Here is a 22,047-nt window from a genome sequence, read left to right as displayed (position 1 = left end):
TTTAAGAATGAATTCATAGAAGAAATGAGCAAAATAAAGCAACACATTAGCTATTACGTTGTTTTTTATTATTTTATTTATTATACTATATACAGTGGACCCTGCCTATAAGGCGGTTAACCTTTCGCAGCCTCGTAATTTCTAAAAAATCTTTAGTGCAATGTTGCAGTGCATTGTGTTCTGCGTCCTGATTGGCTGTAGACCATCGTAAATGAATCTCTTCTGTCGCGCGGTCAGAAGAACTGTGAAATACTCGAGTCACTCTTAATCATTTCTCCATCGTAGGGTGATTGTTAAAAATGAATGTTAGTTCTGTAATTCAGCATTTTTATAAGAAAACTTTAATTAATTTAATCAATTATATCTAGTGCTCAAACAAACGTTTGGCCTGAAAACAGGTTTTGGTTTCATTCTATAATACTGGACGTTTTTTTTCTACTTAGGTTTGAACTTTGTGAGTTTAAACAAGAGAGAAAAGTGTGTCTAAAAAAGTGTGTGAAGTGTGTGTTAAGTCTGACCGTCTTAAAACATCTGTAACACCTGTACAAAATAAAACGGACTACTTTCACGTATTGCTGGTTATTTTTTAAAACATAACTACCATGAATAATGAGGGAAGGCTGTACATTAAAGTGGTGCTTCAGACAGACCAAAACTGACAGATAAATGTTAAAAACTGTTGAAGTGCAGCTCTAAAGAAATTACCCAACACAGTCGATGACAAAACCCACGGACTGGCATGTTAACCAAGGATAGAAGCTTCCTTCCTTATAGAATCTATAAATGCAAGTGTAATCACACCAAATACATGAGTCCATGCCACAAGTCACACACCTAATAAAAGACTTCAGTCTGTAACACAAATTACTGTGGAATCAAACTAATGGCAGACGGAGACATAGCAGGCAGTCCAACTTTCAAAGACGCTCTATGAAGGTGGAGACGCTTCCCTCCAATCCTCCAGTGATGTTGGGGTGTCACTTTAAACCACATGTGTCAAATTCAAGGCCCGGGGGCCAAATGTGGCCCGCCACATCATATTAAGAGCGAGAGCATAAAAGGTCAGAGTGTGCGTTGATCAAAAACCACATTTCCAGAGGAAAACAACCAACACAGACCAGGCGAACCCACAGACAGAGTTAGACCAGAGGAACAACAGAGTTAAACCAGAGGAACAACAGAGTTAGACCAGAGGAAACAACAGAGTTAGACCAAAGGAACAACAGAGTTAGACCAGAGGAAACAACAGAGTTAGACCAGAGGAACAACAGAGTTAGACCAGAGGAACAACAGAGTTAGACCAAAGGAACAACAGAGTTAGACCAGAGGAAACAACAGAGTTAGACCAGAGGAAACAACAGAGTTAGACCAGAGGAAACAACAGAGTTAGACCAGAGGAAACAACAGAGTTAGACCAGAGGAACAACATAGTTAGACCAGAGGAAACAACAGAGTTAGACCAGAGGAACAACATAGTTAGACCAGAGGACACAACAGAGTTAAACCAGAGGACACAACAGAGTTAGACCAGAGGAACAACATAGTTAGACCAGAGGACACAACAGAGTTAGACCAGAGGAACAACAGAGTTAGACCAGAGGAAACAACAGAGTTAGACCAGAAGAACAACATAGTTAGACCAGAGGACACAACAGAGTTAAACCAGAGGACACAACAGAGTTAGACCAGAGGAACAACATAGTTAGACCAGAGGACACAACAGAGTTAGACCAGAGGAACAACATAGTTAGACCAGAGGAACAACAGAGTTAGACCAGAGGAACAACAGAGTTAGACCAGAGGAAACAACAGAGTTAGACCAGAGGAACAACAGAGTTAAACCAGAGGAACAACAGAGTTAGACCAGAGGAAACAACAGAGTTAGACCAGAAGAACAACAGAGTTAGACCAGAGGAACAACAGAGTTAGACCAGAGGAAACAACAGAGTTAGACCAGAGGAACAACAGAGTTAGACCAGAGGAACAACAGAGTTAAACCAGAGGACACAACAGAGTTAGACCAGAGGAACAACATAGTTAGACCAGAGGACACAACAGAGTTAGACCAGAGGAACAACATAGTTAGACCAGAGGAACAACAGAGTTAGACCAGAGGAACAACAGAGTTAAACCAGAGGACACAACAGAGTTAGACCAGAGGAACAACAGAGTTAGACCAGAGGAAACAACAGAGTTAGACCAGAGGAAACAACAGAGTTAGACCAAAGGAAACAACAGAGTTAGACCAGAGGAACAACAGAGTTAGACCAGAGGAACAACAGAGTTAGACCAAAGGAACAACAGAGTTAGACCAGAGGAAACAACAGAGTTAGACCAGAGGAAACAACAGAGTTAGACCAGAGGAAACAACAGAGTTAGACCAGAGGAAACAACAGAGTTAGACCAGAGGAAACAACAGAGTTAGACCAGAGGAACAACATAGTTAGACCAGAGGACACAACAGAGTTAAACCAGAGGACACAACAGAGTTAGACCAGAGGAACAACATAGTTAGACCAGAGGAAACAACAGAGTTAGACCAGAGGAACAACATAGTTAGACCAGAGGAAACAACAGAGTTAAACCAGAGGACACAACAGAGTTAGACCAGAGGAACAACATAGTTAGACCAGAGGACACAACAGAGTTAGACCAGAGGAACAACAGAGTTAGACCAGAGGAAACAACAGAGTTAGACCAGAGGAACAACATAGTTAGACCAGAGGACACAACAGAGTTAAACCAGAGGACACAACAGAGTTAGACCAGAGGAACAACATAGTTAGACCAGAGGACACAACAGAGTTAGACCAGAGGAACAACATAGTTAGACCAGAGGAACAACAGAGTTAGACCAGAGGAACAACAGAGTTAGACCAGAGGAAACAACAGAGTTAGACCAGAGGAACAACAGAGTTAAACCAGAGGAACAACAGAGTTAGACCAGAGGAAACAACAGAGTTAGACCAGAAGAACAACAGAGTTAGACCAGAGGAACAACAGAGTTAGACCAGAGGAAACAACAGAGTTAGACCAGAGGAACAACAGAGTTAGACCAGAGGAACAACAGAGTTAAACCAGAGGACACAACAGAGTTAGACCAGAGGAACAACATAGTTAGACCAGAGGACACAACAGAGTTAGACCAGAGGAACAACATAGTTAGACCAGAGGAACAACAGAGTTAGACCAGAGGAACAACAGAGTTAAACCAGAGGACACAACAGAGTTAGACCAGAGGAACAACAGAGTTAGACCAGAGGAACAACAGAGTTAGACCAGAGGAACAACATAGTTAGACCAGAGGAACAACAGAGTTAGACCAGAGGAACAACAGAGTTAGACCAGAGGAACAACAGAGTTAGACCAGAGGAAACAACAGAGTTAGACCAGAGGAACAACAGAGTTAAACCAGAGGAACAACAGAGTTAGACCAGAGGAAACAACAGAGTTAGACCAGAAGAACAACAGAGTTAGACCAGAGGAACAACAGAGTTAGACCAGAGGAAACAACAGAGTTAGACCAGAGGAACAACAGAGTTAGACCAGAGGAAACAACAGAGTTAGACCAGAGGAACAACAGAGTTAGACCAAAGGAACAACAGAGTTAGACCAAAGGAACAACAGAGTTAGACCAGAGGAACAACAGAGTTAGACCAGAGGAACAACAGAGTTAGACCAGAGGAACAACAGAGTTAGACCAGAGGTACAACAGAGTTAGACCAGAGGAAACAACAGAGTTAGACCAGAGGAAACAACAGAGTTAGACCAGAGGAACAACAGAGTTAGACCAGAGGAACAACAGAGTTAGACCAGAGGTACAACAGAGTTAGACCAAAGGAAACAACAGAGTTAGACCAAAGGAAACAACAGAGTTAGACCAAAGGAAACAACAGAGTTAGACCAGAGGAACAACAGAGTTAGACCAGAGGAACAACAGAGTTAGACCAGAGGTACAACAGAGTTAGACCAGAGGAAACAACAGAGTTAGACCAGAGGAAACAACAGAGTTAGACCAGAGGAACAACAGAGTTAGACCAGAGGAACAACAGAGTTAGACCAGAGGTACAACAGAGTTAGACCAGAGGAAACAACAGAGTTAGACCAGAGGAAACAACAGAGTTAGACCAGAAGAACAACAGAGTTAGACCAGAGGAACAACAGAGTTAGACCAGAGGAAACAACAGAGTTAGACCAGAGGAACAACAGAGTTAGACCAGAGGAAACAACAGAGTTAGACCAGAGGTACAACAGAGTTAGACCAGAGGAAACAACAGAGTTAGACCAGAGGAAACAACAGAGTTAGACCAGAGGAACAACAGAGTTAGACCAGAGGAACAACAGAGTTAGACCAGAGGTACAACAGAGTTAGACCAAAGGAAACAACAGAGTTAGACCAAAGGAAACAACAGAGTTAGACCAAAGGAAACAACAGAGTTAGACCAAAGGAAACAACAGAGTTAGACCAAAGGAAACAACAGAGTTAGACCAGAGGAACAACAGAGTTAGACCAGAGGAAACAACAGAGTTAGACCAGAGGTACAACAGAGTTAGACCAGAGGAAACAACAGAGTTAGACCAGAGGAAACAACAGAGTTAGACCAGAGGAACAACAGAGTTAGACCAGAGGAACAACAGAGTTAGACCAGAGGTACAACAGAGTTAGACCAAAGGAAACAACAGAGTTAGACCAAAGGAAACAACAGAGTTAGACCAAAGGAAACAACAGAGTTAGACCAAAGGAAACAACAGAGTTAGACCAAAGGAAACAACAGAGTTAGACCAGAGGAACAACAGAGTTAGACCAGAGGAACAACAGAGTTAGACCAGAGGTACAACAGAGTTAGACCAGAGGAAACAACAGAGTTAGACCAGAGGAAACAACAGAGTTAGACCAGAGGAACAACAGAGTTAGACCAGAGGAACAACAGAGTTAGACCAGAGGTACAACAGAGTTAGACCAGAGGAAACAACAGAGTTAGACCAGAGGAAACAACAGAGTTAGACCAGAAGAACAACAGAGTTAGACCAGAGGAACAACAGAGTTAGACCAGAGGAAACAACAGAGTTAGACCAGAGGAACAACAGAGTTAGACCAGAGGAAACAACAGAGTTAGACCAGAGGTACAACAGAGTTAGACCAGAGGAAACAACAGAGTTAGACCAGAGGAAACAACAGAGTTAGACCAGAGGAACAACAGAGTTAGACCAGAGGAACAACAGAGTTAGACCAGAGGTACAACAGAGTTAGACCAAAGGAAACAACAGAGTTAGACCAGAGGTACAACAGAGTTAGACCAGAGGAAACAACAGAGTTAGACCAGAGGAAACAACAGAGTTAGACCAGAAGAACAACAGAGTTAGACCAGAGGACACAACAGAGTTAGACCAAAGGAACACCAGAGTTAGACCAGAGGAAACAACAGAGTTAGACCAGAGGACACAACAGAGTTAGACCAGAGGACACAACAGAGTTAGACCAGAGGAACAACAGAGTTAGACCAAAGGAACAACAGAGTTAGACCAAAGGAACAACAGAGTTAGACCAGAGGAACAACAGAGTTAGACCAGAGGAACAACAGAGTTAGACCAGAGGAACAACAGAGTTAGACCAGAGGTACAACAGAGTTAGACCAGAGGAAACAACAGAGTTAGACCAGAGGAAACAACAGAGTTAGACCAGAGGAACAACAGAGTTAGACCAGAGGAACAACAGAGTTAGACCAGAGGTACAACAGAGTTAGACCAAAGGAAACAACAGAGTTAGACCAAAGGAAACAACAGAGTTAGACCAAAGGAAACAACAGAGTTAGACCAGAGGAACAACAGAGTTAGACCAGAGGAACAACAGAGTTAGACCAGAGGTACAACAGAGTTAGACCAGAGGAAACAACAGAGTTAGACCAGAGGAAACAACAGAGTTAGACCAGAGGAACAACAGAGTTAGACCAGAGGAACAACAGAGTTAGACCAGAGGTACAACAGAGTTAGACCAGAGGAAACAACAGAGTTAGACCAGAGGAAACAACAGAGTTAGACCAGAAGAACAACAGAGTTAGACCAGAGGAACAACAGAGTTAGACCAGAGGAAACAACAGAGTTAGACCAGAGGAACAACAGAGTTAGACCAGAGGAAACAACAGAGTTAGACCAGAGGTACAACAGAGTTAGACCAGAGGAAACAACAGAGTTAGACCAGAGGAAACAACAGAGTTAGACCAGAGGAACAACAGAGTTAGACCAGAGGAACAACAGAGTTAGACCAGAGGTACAACAGAGTTAGACCAAAGGAAACAACAGAGTTAGACCAAAGGAAACAACAGAGTTAGACCAAAGGAAACAACAGAGTTAGACCAAAGGAAACAACAGAGTTAGACCAAAGGAAACAACAGAGTTAGACCAGAGGAACAACAGAGTTAGACCAGAGGAACAACAGAGTTAGACCAGAGGTACAACAGAGTTAGACCAGAGGAAACAACAGAGTTAGACCAGAGGAAACAACAGAGTTAGACCAGAGGAACAACAGAGTTAGACCAGAGGAACAACAGAGTTAGACCAGAGGTACAACAGAGTTAGACCAGAGGAAACAACAGAGTTAGACCAGAGGAAACAACAGAGTTAGACCAGAAGAACAACAGAGTTAGACCAGAGGAACAACAGAGTTAGACCAGAGGAAACAACAGAGTTAGACCAGAGGAACAACAGAGTTAGACCAGAGGAAACAACAGAGTTAGACCAGAGGTACAACAGAGTTAGACCAGAGGAAACAACAGAGTTAGACCAGAGGAAACAACAGAGTTAGACCAGAGGAACAACAGAGTTAGACCAGAGGAACAACAGAGTTAGACCAGAGGAACAACAGAGTTAGACCAAAGGAAACAACAGAGTTAGACCAAAGGAAACAACAGAGTTAGACCAAAGGAAACAACAGAGTTAGACCAGAGGAACAACAGAGTTAGACCAGAGGAACAACAGAGTTAGACCAGAGGTACAACAGAGTTAGACCAGAGGAAACAACAGAGTTAGACCAGAGGAAACAACAGAGTTAGAACAGAGGAAACAACAGAGTTAGACCAGAAGAACAACAGAGTTAGACCAGAGGACACAACAGAGTTAGACCAAAGGAACACCAGAGTTAGACCAGAGGAAACAACAGAGTTAGACCAGAGGACACAACAGAGTTAGACCAGAGGACACAACAGAGTTAGACCAGAGGACACAACAGAGTTAGACCAGAGGACACAACAGTCCACATACGTGAGTTCATCTGAAATGTATCCTACATGTTCTGTCCTAGGACATGTCTGTGACTTAACTACAGAGCCTTCCTCTCTTGGCCTCCTCTTTACTGACAATCCCACCGGATCTGCAGAGAAACAGATCAAACCTGCTCTGGTATTATGTTCCTCCTGTCATGCAGGATGTGCTGTTCTCTTGTTTACTGTACTTTAAGCACATAAGCAGAAATGATTAGTGGTGTTACAACCAGCGCGGCTAAGAAATCCAAACGGGAGCGGAGTTTTTAGTCAATGTAAATGTTAGAGGAGATTAAATGTCAACGTGACCTACACATGTTCATAAATCCTGCTGGGGTCATCCTACACCTGCTGATATCACGCTCTGCAGTCAGGTGACAATTTATTTTGCAGGCTTGTCAAACATCTTAAATTATTGGCCTGCATGACATTATTTTTCCATAATCTTCACAGTTGCTACCAATCAGCTGCTTGATGGTTAGCTGCTGCTTCTTTAATGAGACTCGATCACCAGTGACCGGTCAGCAGTTGAGGAGCTTCAGTTTTGGATGAATATGTACAATAGAACCTCGAGATATCAGTTTAATCCGTTCTGTAACTGAGCGCCTAAATCCAACGTTTCCCCATTTAAAGTAACTAAAATCATTTTAATCTGTTCCAGCATGGAAAAAAGCCCCAAAACCCCTAAACTATGAAAAAAACAGCAACATTTTTATCAACCAATAGACATGCAGACTTTACCTGTGTATAATTAATTATAAAACGTTATGTAAACAATGAGAAAGAATGAAAAAAAAACGCATAAGTCACGAGAACATGTAAACTACGTCTCTACACCAATGAGAACGAGATCCAGTCTCTCTCATGTCGTATCCATCCGCCAACACGTGGTAAAGAACGAGATCCCGTCTCTCTGATGTCGTATCCATCCGCCAACATGTGGTAAAGAATGAGATCCGGTCTCTCTCATGTCGTATCCATCCGCCAACATGTGGTAAAGAACGAGATCCGGTCTCTCTCATGTCGCATCCATCCGCCAACATGTGGTAAAGAACGAGATCCGGTCTCACTGATGTTGTATCCATCCGCCAACACGTGGTAGAGAACGAGATCCGGTCTCTCTCATGTCGTATTCATCCGCCAACACGTGGTAAAGAACGAGATACGGTCTCACTGATGTTGTATCCATCCGCCAACACGTGGTAAAGAATGACATCCGGTCTATGTTGTGTACTGAAGCATGTCTCATACTGTATGTTGGATTTTTACTTGCATGTGGAACAAAACCATGGAGAGAGTGACGGCTCGTATCTCTGATAACTCGTATGTTGAGCAGGTCGTATCTCGAGGTTCTACTGTACTGACATAAACATGATGGATTATTAAGTAACACCAAACATCCCAACAATGATGGTCACACATAGAACAGTCTAGGACAAAATGATAAGAGTACAAATCCCACCTTTTAAAACACGTGAGGCTGCGACAGAGAGTGTGTTGGATGCGGTCAGACCATACTCCTATACACACACGGCTTCGCTACAAGCAGAACATTCACACATCCTCCAGTGGGAGACGCTTGCAGCCACAGGCTGTTACTGCAGCCGTCACACAGCGGCCTGAATGTAAAGTAGACCCTGTTGATAGATCGCCATTGTTCTTCATGAGGTGTGTTTGTATGATTTAAGTGTGATTAGACCGACACATGTAACCGGGTCACGTATCACTATTATGTGTATGCATTCATCCACTCAGGTCACGCATTGGTGTAGCGTCATTCTGTTCTCCGACATCTTCCCTCCTTCAGCATCACTCGATTTAGACAAAGTGGTCCGTCTAAATTGTTCGGACGTGAGTTTGAGGGTGCATGGTTGTTTGCCCTTCATGCGGTCCTGAGATGAGGTGGCGTGTGATCCGGGGTGTACCTCTCACCTCTAGTCAACCAACTCCAGGGTAAATCTGTGACCCGGAGTCGGAAAAGCGGCTGAATCTATACAACAGCAGCAGTTTATCATGCTATCCCAAAAAGCTGCCTTTGCTGTCCAGACGGTGTGTAGTCCTTCTCCCTAGCTTTAAGACCACACACTGACCCACACACTGTGTGTGAACACACAGCAGCTAAACCAGTAGGCAGCTTCAGAGACCCACAAACAAAGTCCTGCTCCTTAACCAGGAGTCTTCTACACTTTAAATTTAACAGTATCAAATAAAACAAGAAAAAAAAAACATTACTTTGTGTGCATGCGGTGAAACGTGATGACATGAGAGGATACCTGATTCCTGTAGGTATCTGTAGACCAGGAAGTTGACCTCATCACTGCTAATGCTCATCTTTATTCCTGTTACACCATGAGGTCAGCACACACACACACCTAGCCTGGAAAACAGAGAGTGGAGGAAGCATTAGTGAAGGGTAACACATCAGACACAAACGTGACCGGGCACGACTCCCAGTGCTGGTGGACACATGTGGGTTTCTTTACCAACAACACCATACATGTGACCCATATTGTGCTCTTTTTGATTCATGTCATTCAGCTGCCACATGTCAACCACACTGTATTTGAAATGTGTTGCCCCAAACAGATCCGTGGTCTTCAATATCTTTGAATAATAACACCTCGTTTGTACGGGCTGGCCATTAAATGTTAATGAGCTCCCTCTGTCAACACCTGCTACACCCCCCACCCCCCGCCCCACCCCCGTGGTTCATATGCACCAAGTGCAAGTGCACCACCGTCCACAAAGTTACTGTTAAAATTTCAGTAACTTTGTTTGTCATGTTTTTCCCTCTTGCTTTTCATGATAAGACTGTTATTACATCCCGTTTCAAATCGGTGATGCATTGTAACTGTCAGTAGTTGTACGTCCGTCCACCAAATATCTTCACAACCGCTGCAGATAGAAAGATGAAACAAAAAGTAAACCTTGACCTTGACCTCGAGAAAACTAGGTCAAGGTCAAATTTCAACTTTTGTACACTCAGGAACCGTATAAGATAGAAAGACGAGGGAGAGGGCCAGTGTAAGACCATAAATCAAAGCTATTGCTGCTCTGATCTACCTATACACTAGCTTTGATCTATGGTCAGACCTAGTGCATAGCTTTGACCTTTCAGGCTTGGTCAAGGTCTACTTTCGGGGTACCCTGACCTAAGTCGCGGGATGTTGCAGTCTCTGACGGCCTTGTTTTTGAATGTGAACACTTCTCTTATGTGACAACAAAGGTAATACTGCTGTGACACTGTTACTTGTGAAACATGCACAGTTTCCCTCTGCATATTTACAGTTCTTTACTCAGAGGTTACATGGAGAGAACCTGACCTGGGTTCAGATTCAGTGCTCCATTTGTACTTCAATTATTTGTGAATAAAGTTAGAGTGCAGAAAAAAATCAGTGAAACAACAAGCACCTTTGTAAATATGACTGAAAATATGGCTGCCATACAACAATCATTTACCAACAGAGTGGAAAATACATGTTTTCCGACTTGGCGACTTTGTGTGACGCTGCATAGAATGAGAGACAAGACAATTAAGGTCATATGAACATTTAAGGACATTCAAGATAAAACTACATGTCATTGTAGTGTGATGTCACACTGATGCAGCCTTTACACGTCTTAAAGGACACTACAGAGAGCGATAGCTGCTGAGTGCATTTACCTTTTTATGTTTATTCTATCTAAAATTATGCATTTTGTAAAACAGAATGTAACCAAACGTGAGGACATGCCCTCTGTGAGGACATTGTACGGAATACGGTGATATATGAGATATGATTGCCTACATCTGAATATCACACAGTCTTATCTGTATGATTTTCTTTTCTCTTTGTCTGCTACACCTTTAAACAACCTTAAACTCAAACATGACCCTAGTTGATCATCCCTTCAGCACCAAAAACCATAATCAGTGTACAGTCAGCTCTGATAATTGTTTGATCCAATCACAATGTAAATCAAGAACAAAAAATACAAAGATGCACACATTCCAAACTGTTTATTTCATTATCTAGGGTACAGTATTTTCCGCACTATAAGGCCCACTTTCAATGAACGGCCTGTTTTAAACATTTTTCATATATAAGGCGCACTGAATTATAAAGTGCATCTGATTATAAGGTGCACCTTCAATGAATGGGCTACTTTAAAACTGTTTTCATAAAGACGCCCACTGGATTATAAGGTGCACAGTTGGTTTTTGAGAAAATTAAAGGATTTTAGGTGCACCTTACAATGCAGCAAATACTGTCATTTAAATGTTTAAGAACTCTGCCTATACAGATATTAAACTACTTCATATCTGTATTGCCTTTTCCCACACTCTGATAGACTGTTTAAAACACTTTTGCATCAAAGAAAAGTGTTTCTTTGCCAATGTACAGTACCACGTGACTACCTACAAAAAATATGTGATGCAGAAGCCGGGCATACTGGAGTACGAATCAGCAAGTGATTAGTGTATACCATTTTTTTATATGACAAAGTATTCAAAATACAATTATACACAAGTGCAGTGACTTTGTTAGGCGCTGGAATGTCATATCTGGGGTTCAGCTTTTTAACAGGTTTCTGAAGTCAGCTTCCCCCACCGTCTGGATTGGCATCGTACCTTCGGCGCTCAGCACTGCTCTAGATTTTTTATACATGCCTCCAACTCGATTTACTGTATTTATTATGTAATGTGTTGAATTTTGGACAGCTGCATCTCCTGTCTGCACAGCAGTTTTACCCGTGGATACTAACGTCCAGGCTAAAGAGTCTACTGTACATTGTACTGTTGCTATGCAGATGTCAGACCTTAATCATCCAAGATAGCTTCATCTTTTACTGTTACTCTTTTTATTAATTGTATTTCATAAAAGTGCACTACACTAAACGCTTCCTGTCACCAATCTGGGTGTATTGCAAACAACACAAGTCAAACAATAGCTTCTAAAACAGCTGGCGTTTGGGCCAGGTTCATGTGTGTGAAAGCCTTCATGCAGTCCATCATCGCTAAACCTGGAGGTCAATCACCACTTAGGCGACCGATGGAACATGGCCAGATAATATTACAGCAAAAAAAATCAATCCATTCAACAATCAATCAGAAAGCAGGTAATTTAATCAGGCAGACTATCCGCATCTTGAAGCGCGAATAAACGAGGGATGACCTTAGCACATTCCATTTCTGACATGTTACCGTGACTCAGAAATTTATCTTCCCTCCCACAGAGCCAGAATGTACAGTATTTTGTAGAAATAGAGCCTTAAAAGTCATCATTGTTGGGCTGAAATACTTTGAGAAGGCCGACTAACATCAGCTGATAAGCAGCAATTACAGCCAAAACGCACATAAAACAAAAAATTCCCAAAGTCTAAACAAGAACTGTAAAAGGAAACGCGTGTCAGGGCATCACTACTTCACTTATTTCGTGAAACCACAGGCAAAAGCAATGACGGGAATCACAAGTTTAAAAGCTCTCAGTGCTGATTCCAAATAAGAAGCAGCTGAAAGCTGGTTTCCCCTGAGAATAATCAGCCGTGTAATGCCTGCAGCGAGTGTCTGCAGCCCTCGCTCCCTGGAGGAGACGACTCTCTGTGCATTTAATGGCGTTTAAGTGGAGGAAAACCTCTCCTGGGTGCTCTGAGCATTGGGTTACCTTTCATTTCCCTGGGATGTTAGCTTTCGCATGGAGCAAACGTGTAGATCGACCTGTGGCCTCAATATAATGAGATGTGGAACTGAGGGCCAGGAAGTAGTCAGGGCACGATCTTGTTAACATTAACAAAACATTTACTACAACTCTGGCCGACTGTGATGCGATCATCTTGTTTACTTTCCACAGGTAATTAGAAAAGGTGAGATGAATGTTTAATGATAACCTGAGGGGGAACTGGTCGCTGTGACAGCAAATATGATGCAATTACACAACACAACATTATGTCTCTGCTCCTATGATTGTCAACACCTCTAATGAATCCAATAATAGCAGCAGCAAAACAGACTCCATACTAAAGACGGAAGCAGCAGAAACATGGTTGGCATTGCCTTCACAGCAGAGCTGATCAGAGATCTGTCTCTGCAGGCAGCAGAGCAGTGATGCAGGTACCTCCAACTGTTGAGTTCACACACAGCTAGCAGACAAAGGACAGCGGCCATCCAGCCCCCTGTTGGTGGGGACTGCACCATTGCTGTGGATTAGCTCGATGCTAACTGGAAATCATGCTGATGTTTAACGAGACGTTACGGCGGCCCCATGACACACCGGCATTGCTGGCGCTCTGAACCCACATGATTACATCATTAAGGGCTGTTGTTGCAACACAGACCTCATACAACATCTCGGCTGTGTACTCTCTTCAAATCCAGCCACGCCCCTGCGCTTTGTGTCGGCTGTGGGTTTAGGATCAATGTTTGAAGGTGAACATGGCAGCAGGGAGGAAACTTTATTCAGAATTCAGCAGAACTGATAGTCATTCCTGACGCTGTGCTACACAGCACTGCTGTGTTAGGTCTAATGGCCTGTTTAAATGGGCAAAGTATCGGTTTGAAACAATCCATAGTAAAAAAAAATACACCAATAACACTCAAACGGCCTTAAAATGGACCAGAATAGAATCAGCATAGAATCAACACTAAAACAGACACTGACTGGCTCGTTGCTCTTACGTGGATAACTTCCAGCATCTCACACGCTCTATTTATGAACTGATTCAGCACCCGTCACGTTCAGAGCTGGGAACCGCACCCGGCCACTTCCACAGCGTTTCCACACAGAAGAAAAACTGACACTGTTCTGTCATCGGGGGGAAAAGTCTGGTTCTACCTTTTTCCATTATTCAATTATTGACCATAAACTGGGCTGGTTTCACCAAAACAACAAGGCTTTTGTGAAAAGCCGAGTCAACATTTGTTGCTTCAGTGACACCTGAAACATCCCAACGGTTGGTTCCTTCTGTAAAACTACAGAAACGACACTGATGAAGTGCTTATGATGATAAAATTATTTACGTACATATATGGACTATGTTCAACTACTACATTTGACAAAAACAAGTGTTTTTCCTGTCAGCTCCAGCCTCTCCAGTGAGCTCCACAGTGCTTCTCTGTGGTCCAGTTACACTGAAGGGGATGTGATGTGAAGCTCCATCCCTTCATCTTCTCATTGATCAGTGTGTGATCAATGAGATCAAGTGTGTCAGGAAAAGTCACCTTTTCCTCTAGCTTTCTCCCTGAACTACCACAAACACTCCCTGTACCAGAATGTGTTGCCTGAATTTGTCCAACTTCCTATTGCCCCCATCTTTTCCTAATATAACATCTGCTGATTGCTCATCAGTCAACATTACCGCCCCCTACAGGGGATCAGTTCATAACTAAACTACTATAGAAGTGTGACACTGATGAAGGAACTCCTCCAGACCAAACGCCAGCCCTCAACATCACTGGAAAAACCTGACCTGAGTTTCACAATATTCCCTTTCATAGGCTCAGACATCCATCCATACTGGAGGCCAGTGAACGCAACATCATATTAACACAATAGAACAATGTGTCTGTAGTTCCTGACAGGCCTCGATTACCTTTACATAGTGTTCTCTGTATAATAATGATAATAATAATAATAATAAAAATGGATTAGATTTATATAGCACTTTTCTGGACACTCAAAGACACTTTTCATTGGATCCATTATTCATTCACTCCTCATTCATACTTGGTGATGGTAAACTAAATATGTAGCCACAGCTGCCCTGTGGCTACATATGCTGGGACAGACTGACGGAGACGTGGCTGCCAATCTGTGCCTACGGCCCCTCCGACCACCACCGAAACAATCACACACATTCACACACTAGCCAAGTGCCTCACTGGAGGCAAGGAGGGTAAAGAGTCTTGCCCAAAGACGCAACGACAAATGACTCGGTGGGAACGGGAATCAAACGGCCGATCTTGAATCATTGGACAACCCGCTCTACCACTGAGCCACGGCCACCCCAACTATACTGTGACTTTAAAGATATACTATACCCACTGCAACCCTCCAACCTGTTGCTTCCACCACGGAGCAGAGCCAACGTGTTAGCAGAGCTGTCTGAGGTGCAAAAAAAGACCAAGATCACATTTACAATCACAGCACGAGTAAAATTTTATCCACCAAGTAGAAGCAAATGTGTTCATCTGAAGTTTCTGTTATTCTGCTTCCTCCATCACTCCTGTTTCATTTGTCTCTGATGCTTCACAGAATTGGTTAGTTGACCTACTGCCACACAGCGTGACCCCGATATCACCCTGAGTTTACTAAGACCACGCTGTGACATTTCAAACAGCTGGTGAGACATTGTTTCTTTTATCTTCTGAACTATTGTTCAGCAGGTTAACTAGTGTCACTTTGTTTAGATTCTTCATATAAAAACCTCACGTTAGCGTGAACAAACGTCTCAAACTGTTGAGCTGCTACACACAACTGATCAATGTACCCCACCTTTTGCCTGTAACAAGTTGTGATTGGCTCCAGCAGACCCGAGACGATCGCGATCACCTACACCAGAGAGTTGATGGATGGATGGTTGTTCAGACAGACACGTCACATGTTTGTGTGTTAACGTTACATATTTTACAACTGTTCAAGAGAATGAAGCCCAACTGCACAAAATAGAATAAATAGAGTAACCTCCTTTGTTTTGCTGCCAGTAGTGTGGTGGTACGACTGCAATGGACACTATGTCGATCTGTTTCTGTTATGACTGACTACAGACCTCATTAGCGATTAGCGCTAACAAGGCACGCTAGTGAGTAAACAGGACAATTGGTGCATAAAACACGTAGAATTGTGTGTGACCCCAACAGTTTGATGAATTCTCTTGAAACCAGTGGAGGTGCAGGCTACAGTAAAATCACCTGCTGTTGTGTTTGGCCGGATCGAACGTCTGCGGAGTGTTGAGTCATCCAACACTAAGACCCTCTGCTGAAATCTCAAGTGACAACAGCACTGCCAGAGGAGGAACACAGCCTGTAAGCAGACAGCTGCAGTTCCCTCCGCCACCATCCCACTGTGGGGGCGCTGTGGAGCCACCATCTGTGCTGGCAGTGTGCAGAACAGATGGGGGATGGGAAACGAGAGGGAATCTCTGTCTCTGCATTTGTTTCCTTCTCTCTCTCCCTCCCCCTCTGGTGGCTGCTGCCAGTGGAAAACTGGCCTTACAGTAAATCTGAAATCACAGCTCAACCAGGGGGGAGAGAGAGACGATCAACACCTAAACAACACCAGAACACCACTGTACTCAGTCAGCCAATCGCCCGCCATCTGACCAGAGCAAGTCACTGAGAAGCCACCACAGTATGTCATGATTATCAGTAATAATAAATCACATTTGCCTTGGGTTATTGTCTTGCATACATTACTCATGAGGTCAAAAACACTTCTTAGCTCACGCAGGTGTGATACAAATATAACTAATCAAATCTACAATCTCAAAATTTTAAGACATTTATCGTTCAGCTGTCAGAAGCTGTCAGCTGTGCTGTCAGAAGATTAAATGATTCTACCTTCATCAGCTGGCATTCTATACCAAACTATTTGGAAATTCAAAAATCAGTATTTTTGTAGTGATGAATGTTTTGTGTTTAGTCTTAAGGCTTGATGTTTGTGATGAAGCACACCCTCACTGGCTTAAAAGACTGTTTTCACCAAATGCCTGTCTATGCAGCTCACTAGCGGTTCTACATTCAGTCTCTATGATTAGCCACCACAGGACACATTTATATTAGCATTATCTGCACTGAAATGTCTTCCAAAAACAGGCACCTGTTACTAATCAGATGTAGACAATAACTTACGGACAATCTTGTGTGCAATTCTGACAGGTGTTTCAGGCTGAGTTCAGACTGTCAGCCAAAATCCGATGTTTAGCCCATCAGATGTCTCTTTTGTAGTCTTAGCAGTGGCACACCACATGAATTCCAATTTTTGCGGGACAGATAAAAACCATATTCGGGAGGTAGTTTCGCATCGGATATGGACAGATGCGTCTCAGTCTGAACTGCTCCAAACACACTGATAGGTTTTGACTGACCGTGACGTTGCTCTTTATGTCGCATGAGCCAATGCACCGCAAGATTTTCTCCACATCTACTAGCCAGTGATACCGCCAATACTCTGAGGTAACCAATCTTCCATGTTCGCCCTTGTTGTTGTTATGGTTGCTGCCCTCACAATTACATGACCTCACACATTACACGCACTGAACAACGTCTCCACAACCTGTCAGATCGGTCAACAATGTGGCCCAGTCTGAACAGAGCCACATCCCATTTGGACACTTGCTAAAAACAATGTGGACAGTCAGCCCTGAAAATCAGATATGACAGGAAATGTGATTGGAATCTGATTTGTCTGCAGTCTGAACGCATTTTGAGGAACATATTTAAGCATTACTTCAGCTAACCCTTGAGACGCAATTTTGCTCTTTGTGCGATGTATCTTCGAAGAGGATGTACATGAGGATTTATTATGTGTGCTATTTCGGCCAACCAACACCACAGCTGTAGTAAGTCCTTCACAATTACATAACAGAAAGACTTAACTGGTCATTTTGTGTCGGTGTTTGCACAAACTGCAATGACAGGACGGCTTTCAGGTCTGACAACAGACCTGTGTGACATTTTTAACTTGTTTTCAAGTTGTCAGAGAAAGCTGCTGCATTCAGTCAAACTGGAATTATGGAAATGGCGAGTGAAAGCCGAGTCAGAGGCAAAACCTTCAATCTGCCAGTTTCTGCATAACCAACTGTTGCGGCTTACAAGAGTTTGAGTATTACTTCCCAATCGAAAAAAGTCCCAAAACAGCTAAATGAAGGGATCAGAAACCTACTTGTGAACAAACAGGTCAATCAACTTGATCCCTAACAGAGGAAGAACAACTGATTGAGCTTACAAATGATGATGATCTTCAATCCATGTTAGAGAAAACTTCAAATCTTTTCGCATTCTGGGTTAAAGACAAAGCAGAATATCCTGATAGTCACAACCAGCACTGAAAAGCCTTCTTCTGATTCCAGCTACAAGCTTTTGTGTGGCTGCGTTTTCTGTAAAAACAGCCACCAAAACAAGCTGACAGAGTTGACTGGATATATGAACCACAACCGAGTGTAACTGTCTCCCATCACCCCCCAGATGGGACCTTTTAGTTGCAGGAAAAAAAACCAGGGCTCCAACTGACTTTGCCTCACAGTGGGTTATTGTAGTGAACAATTGTTGTAATCGCCGAATATAAGTCCTTACATAAAGGATCACATATTACATCTTGACCAGCTAATATTTCATTCGTTACAGGTGTCGCTGTGGCAACCCCAGAAGGGAAAAGCCGAAAGGAGTAGAAAAAGAAGATGTGTGTTTAAGTGTATGTTGGCAGAGAGGTAACTGTAAAATACCCCACTCAAAAGCACCCCAATCCTATTCTCAAGTCCTCACTGTGAGAGGACAGGTCTGAACAGACTTTGGGTGAATACAAAGACCTTTACTACCTGCTGATACTGGATATTTCAGTTTGCTACTGATAGCTGGGAGATATGAGCTTCCTGTTAATTATTGACCCACACCAGTGATTCTCAAATAGTGGGGCCTGGAGGTGTAATTGCACATTGGCTACAATTAAAGAAAATTGTGTTCATACATTCCAAGTTCCATATCATGTAGTCTTATGTCCCATGTGTTTGGACATTACAGCATTCTGAGATTTAATACCTCAATTATTTTTCTTTACTTGGTCACAACTACAACTCCATATTAAGTGAAAGGTAATTTCATCCAAAAAAAACTTCCAGTGTCATCAGATCAAGCCCTGGCCTTTTGGTCAGTCTCACTGTGATATGTTAATTGGGTAGGGTGCGTATTTGGGATGGCCTCTGCTCTTACCAGTCATGATAATATTCACCATGCAAGACTCACATATCATCAGCTCAATTACTACAAGGATGATGTTGGTGCAGTATGATTTTTCTGCTGGTAGAAATGGGGCTCAGTCATATATTAACATTTTGTCCTGACCAAATGTCTAAAATTAGCAGGAGAAAAAAAATGCACAGTAGGAAGAAAAGGGTGATTTAGGGATGATACATTATTCCCATATTCTCTCCAACATTCCTCACACATGTTACTTCCACTACCAGTCAAAACTCACAATGAACATAAGATAAGCATGGTTTACCAACAGTCTACAGCAAGCCAAGGCTATGGCTATCAGTCTGACAAATGCTGTGTAAGGCCTTTGTCTGCAAGAAATCTGATCAATGTCTCCTACTGATGTCATCTGAGTTTGCCTCAGTTGTGGCAGAAGATCACAAGTTTGAAATTAAAAGGAACAAAAATAAATGTAGCATACTCAGGCTACATAACACTGAATGAACTGTTGCAGAATTAGTTAAACTGCTGGTGTAGTGTTGTGTAAGGAAAACCAGTATCCAATACTGATACAACCTTGGACTCCTATAACGATTGCATCAATCAGCAACAGTCAACTAACATCAATGACAGTGCTAGCAGCTATTCAAAACAATGCTTATTTTAGCTAGTCCCCAACATAGGAACATTTGACTTACAAACATTCAGAGATACTAACCAACATGCTCCACCAGTGAAGATAGTGGTAGTCGTGATTATCTCACTGATAACAACTCTGACTCTGACCCACAAAAACTGCTCCTCTTCCTCCTTCAAAAGGTAGCTACATGCTACATGCTACAGTAGCATACAACGGACCGTCAACATCAACAGCTGACTCTGGCTGTTATTGGATGAGCTTAAAAAAATCAGTTTTCTTCTTCTCCTCAATGAATGAATTATCAGGAGCAAAAATTTACCGTAAACTAATCTGGATTAAAAAGATCACATGAATCACTCGGGACCCTTACGGTGGATATTTGAACTATACATAATGTACGTATTTTAGCATGGTATCAGATGTTTTTGTTCTCATTTATTGCACAGTAACATGATATGTGCTTTTAACAGTTTTCTAGTGACAATAATGAAGGACTGTTGGATCAGTCTACACAGGTCAATGGGCCTTGGAGGCCCATGAGTCTGTTGCTGGTTTACTGTTTTTCCTTTGTTGTATCACTTTGATAGAGACTGATCCCTGCAGATCAGAAACATCCCATAAGAACTGCAGTTTTAGACATGCTCTGACCAAGGCACCCACCATCACAATTTGGCCCTTGTCAAAGTTACTCAAATCCTTGTGCATTCCCATTTCCCAACATTCACTTGCAGTCTGATATATCACACCCACTAACAGGTGCCATGAAAAAGAGATAATCAAGAGATAATCATTCATTTCAAGTGTGACTGGTCATAATGTTATGACCAATCAGTGGATAATCTCAATGCAAATACCAATAAGTTACCACCAGAAAACTGGAAGAGGAGAGTAAAAGAGCAATTCTTCTCTCACGTGGCATCAAACACCAGTCAGCAAAATTGTGAAGGTGCACAAGAAACGCTTCCAAACAAACATGTGGCAGATGACTTCCAGTGTGACTATTTATTTACCGTGTTATTCAAAAACAGCTTAAAAGCCACAACTTTGGGTACACCATCAATATAATTCTTATCGGAGCATCTTTAAGACCTGACTTGAAACTCCTGAAGATTCACATACATAAAAATCTGAATTAAAAAAAAAAAAAACTTACATTTTAAATTGAAGACATCCCCTAGAAAATGTGAACTTACATCTTCAGTTAAAGAGTCTGCAGTCTTAGCTACTTGACTTGCTTTTATTGCACAAATAATTTTTACCACTATTTTGTAAACATGGGTAGAAACTGTTTCTGAAAAAAAAAAATGCAATGATTTTCCATGTAGGCCAAACCAAAACATTTAAAATGTGAGTACTCATGTTAACATCAAGATGTAATTTCCTTTCATCTGTGGCCTAACATCAATAAGGTCTTCAACATAATGTTAGTGAAGGTGTTGACATTTGTGATTTCACAGTATCAAATTCAGATTTTAGATACATTGAAATGACATGAAAAAGACACTACTATATGTATAATATGCATGGTAGAGAGACTTTTCTCCCCTTATAAATTGCAAACATTGTGCTAGGGTCTCTACTTGGAAAACAAAAGAATCCCTGCCCCTCTGTAACCGCCCCTCTTTAGGGTTTCTAGTCTCTCAGAGTGACAGATTGCATTGGCAAGCCTTGCTCTGCATACGTAAGGTCATTGAGGCTAGCTGTCTGACTGTGACAGATGGTGGCATGAAGGCCTTGCCAGCTATCCTCACTTGACGAGCAGTAAAACAGCTCCAGGCAGTTAGTGTCCATCTGAATGCAGCAGGTCAGTGAGGGATGCTATGTCAGTAGTGGTTATCTCCCTCCAAGTGAGTTGTGGTGCTAGCTTGGATTACAAGACCTCAGCTACATCAGAATCCCATTTAAAGAATCTCCTTTGAGGCTTGAATGTTTTGTACTTGTAAGGAAGTAGTCATGGTCAAGGCTTTGTTTTTATTTCTTACAGTGGGACCGCACTCAACACTCAGTACAACACAATAGCTGCTGGCTGAATTGGTCTACAAAGTAAACTTGTAGTTTATCCTTCACGGCTATAACACTTCTTCAAGGATGAGAAGAAATGAATTCAGACAACACAAAAACTATAGAATGTTTAAAAGTATGATGTCATCAACATATCCATCTGGACAGCCTCCACTTAAAGAGATCAAACGATAACACAAATGGTTGTGATGTAAATCACAATTAATTTCTGAGCGTTGAACATTCCTGATACACCATCTATC

General features: G+C 42.3%; 1 protein-coding gene across 1 annotated transcript in view; it reads right to left on the bottom strand.

The window, feature by feature from the left end:
- Nucleotides 1-22,047, bottom strand: part of tbl1xr1a (TBL1X/Y related 1a) — a 57,586-nt gene that overhangs the window by 12,874 nt on the left and 22,665 nt on the right. The window contains exon 3 of the mRNA XM_068318837.1: nt 9,530-9,633. Coding sequence (XP_068174938.1) covers nt 9,530-9,587 — 58 coding nt within the window. The 5' untranslated portion in view covers nt 9,588-9,633. The remainder of the gene's footprint in view (nt 1-9,529; nt 9,634-22,047) is intronic.

This window comes from Antennarius striatus, chromosome 7 (assembly GCF_040054535.1).
Source record: "Antennarius striatus isolate MH-2024 chromosome 7, ASM4005453v1, whole genome shotgun sequence".
Taxonomy (NCBI): domain Eukaryota; kingdom Metazoa; phylum Chordata; class Actinopteri; order Lophiiformes; family Antennariidae; genus Antennarius; species Antennarius striatus.
This window is presented reverse-complemented; position numbering and strand designations above follow the sequence as displayed.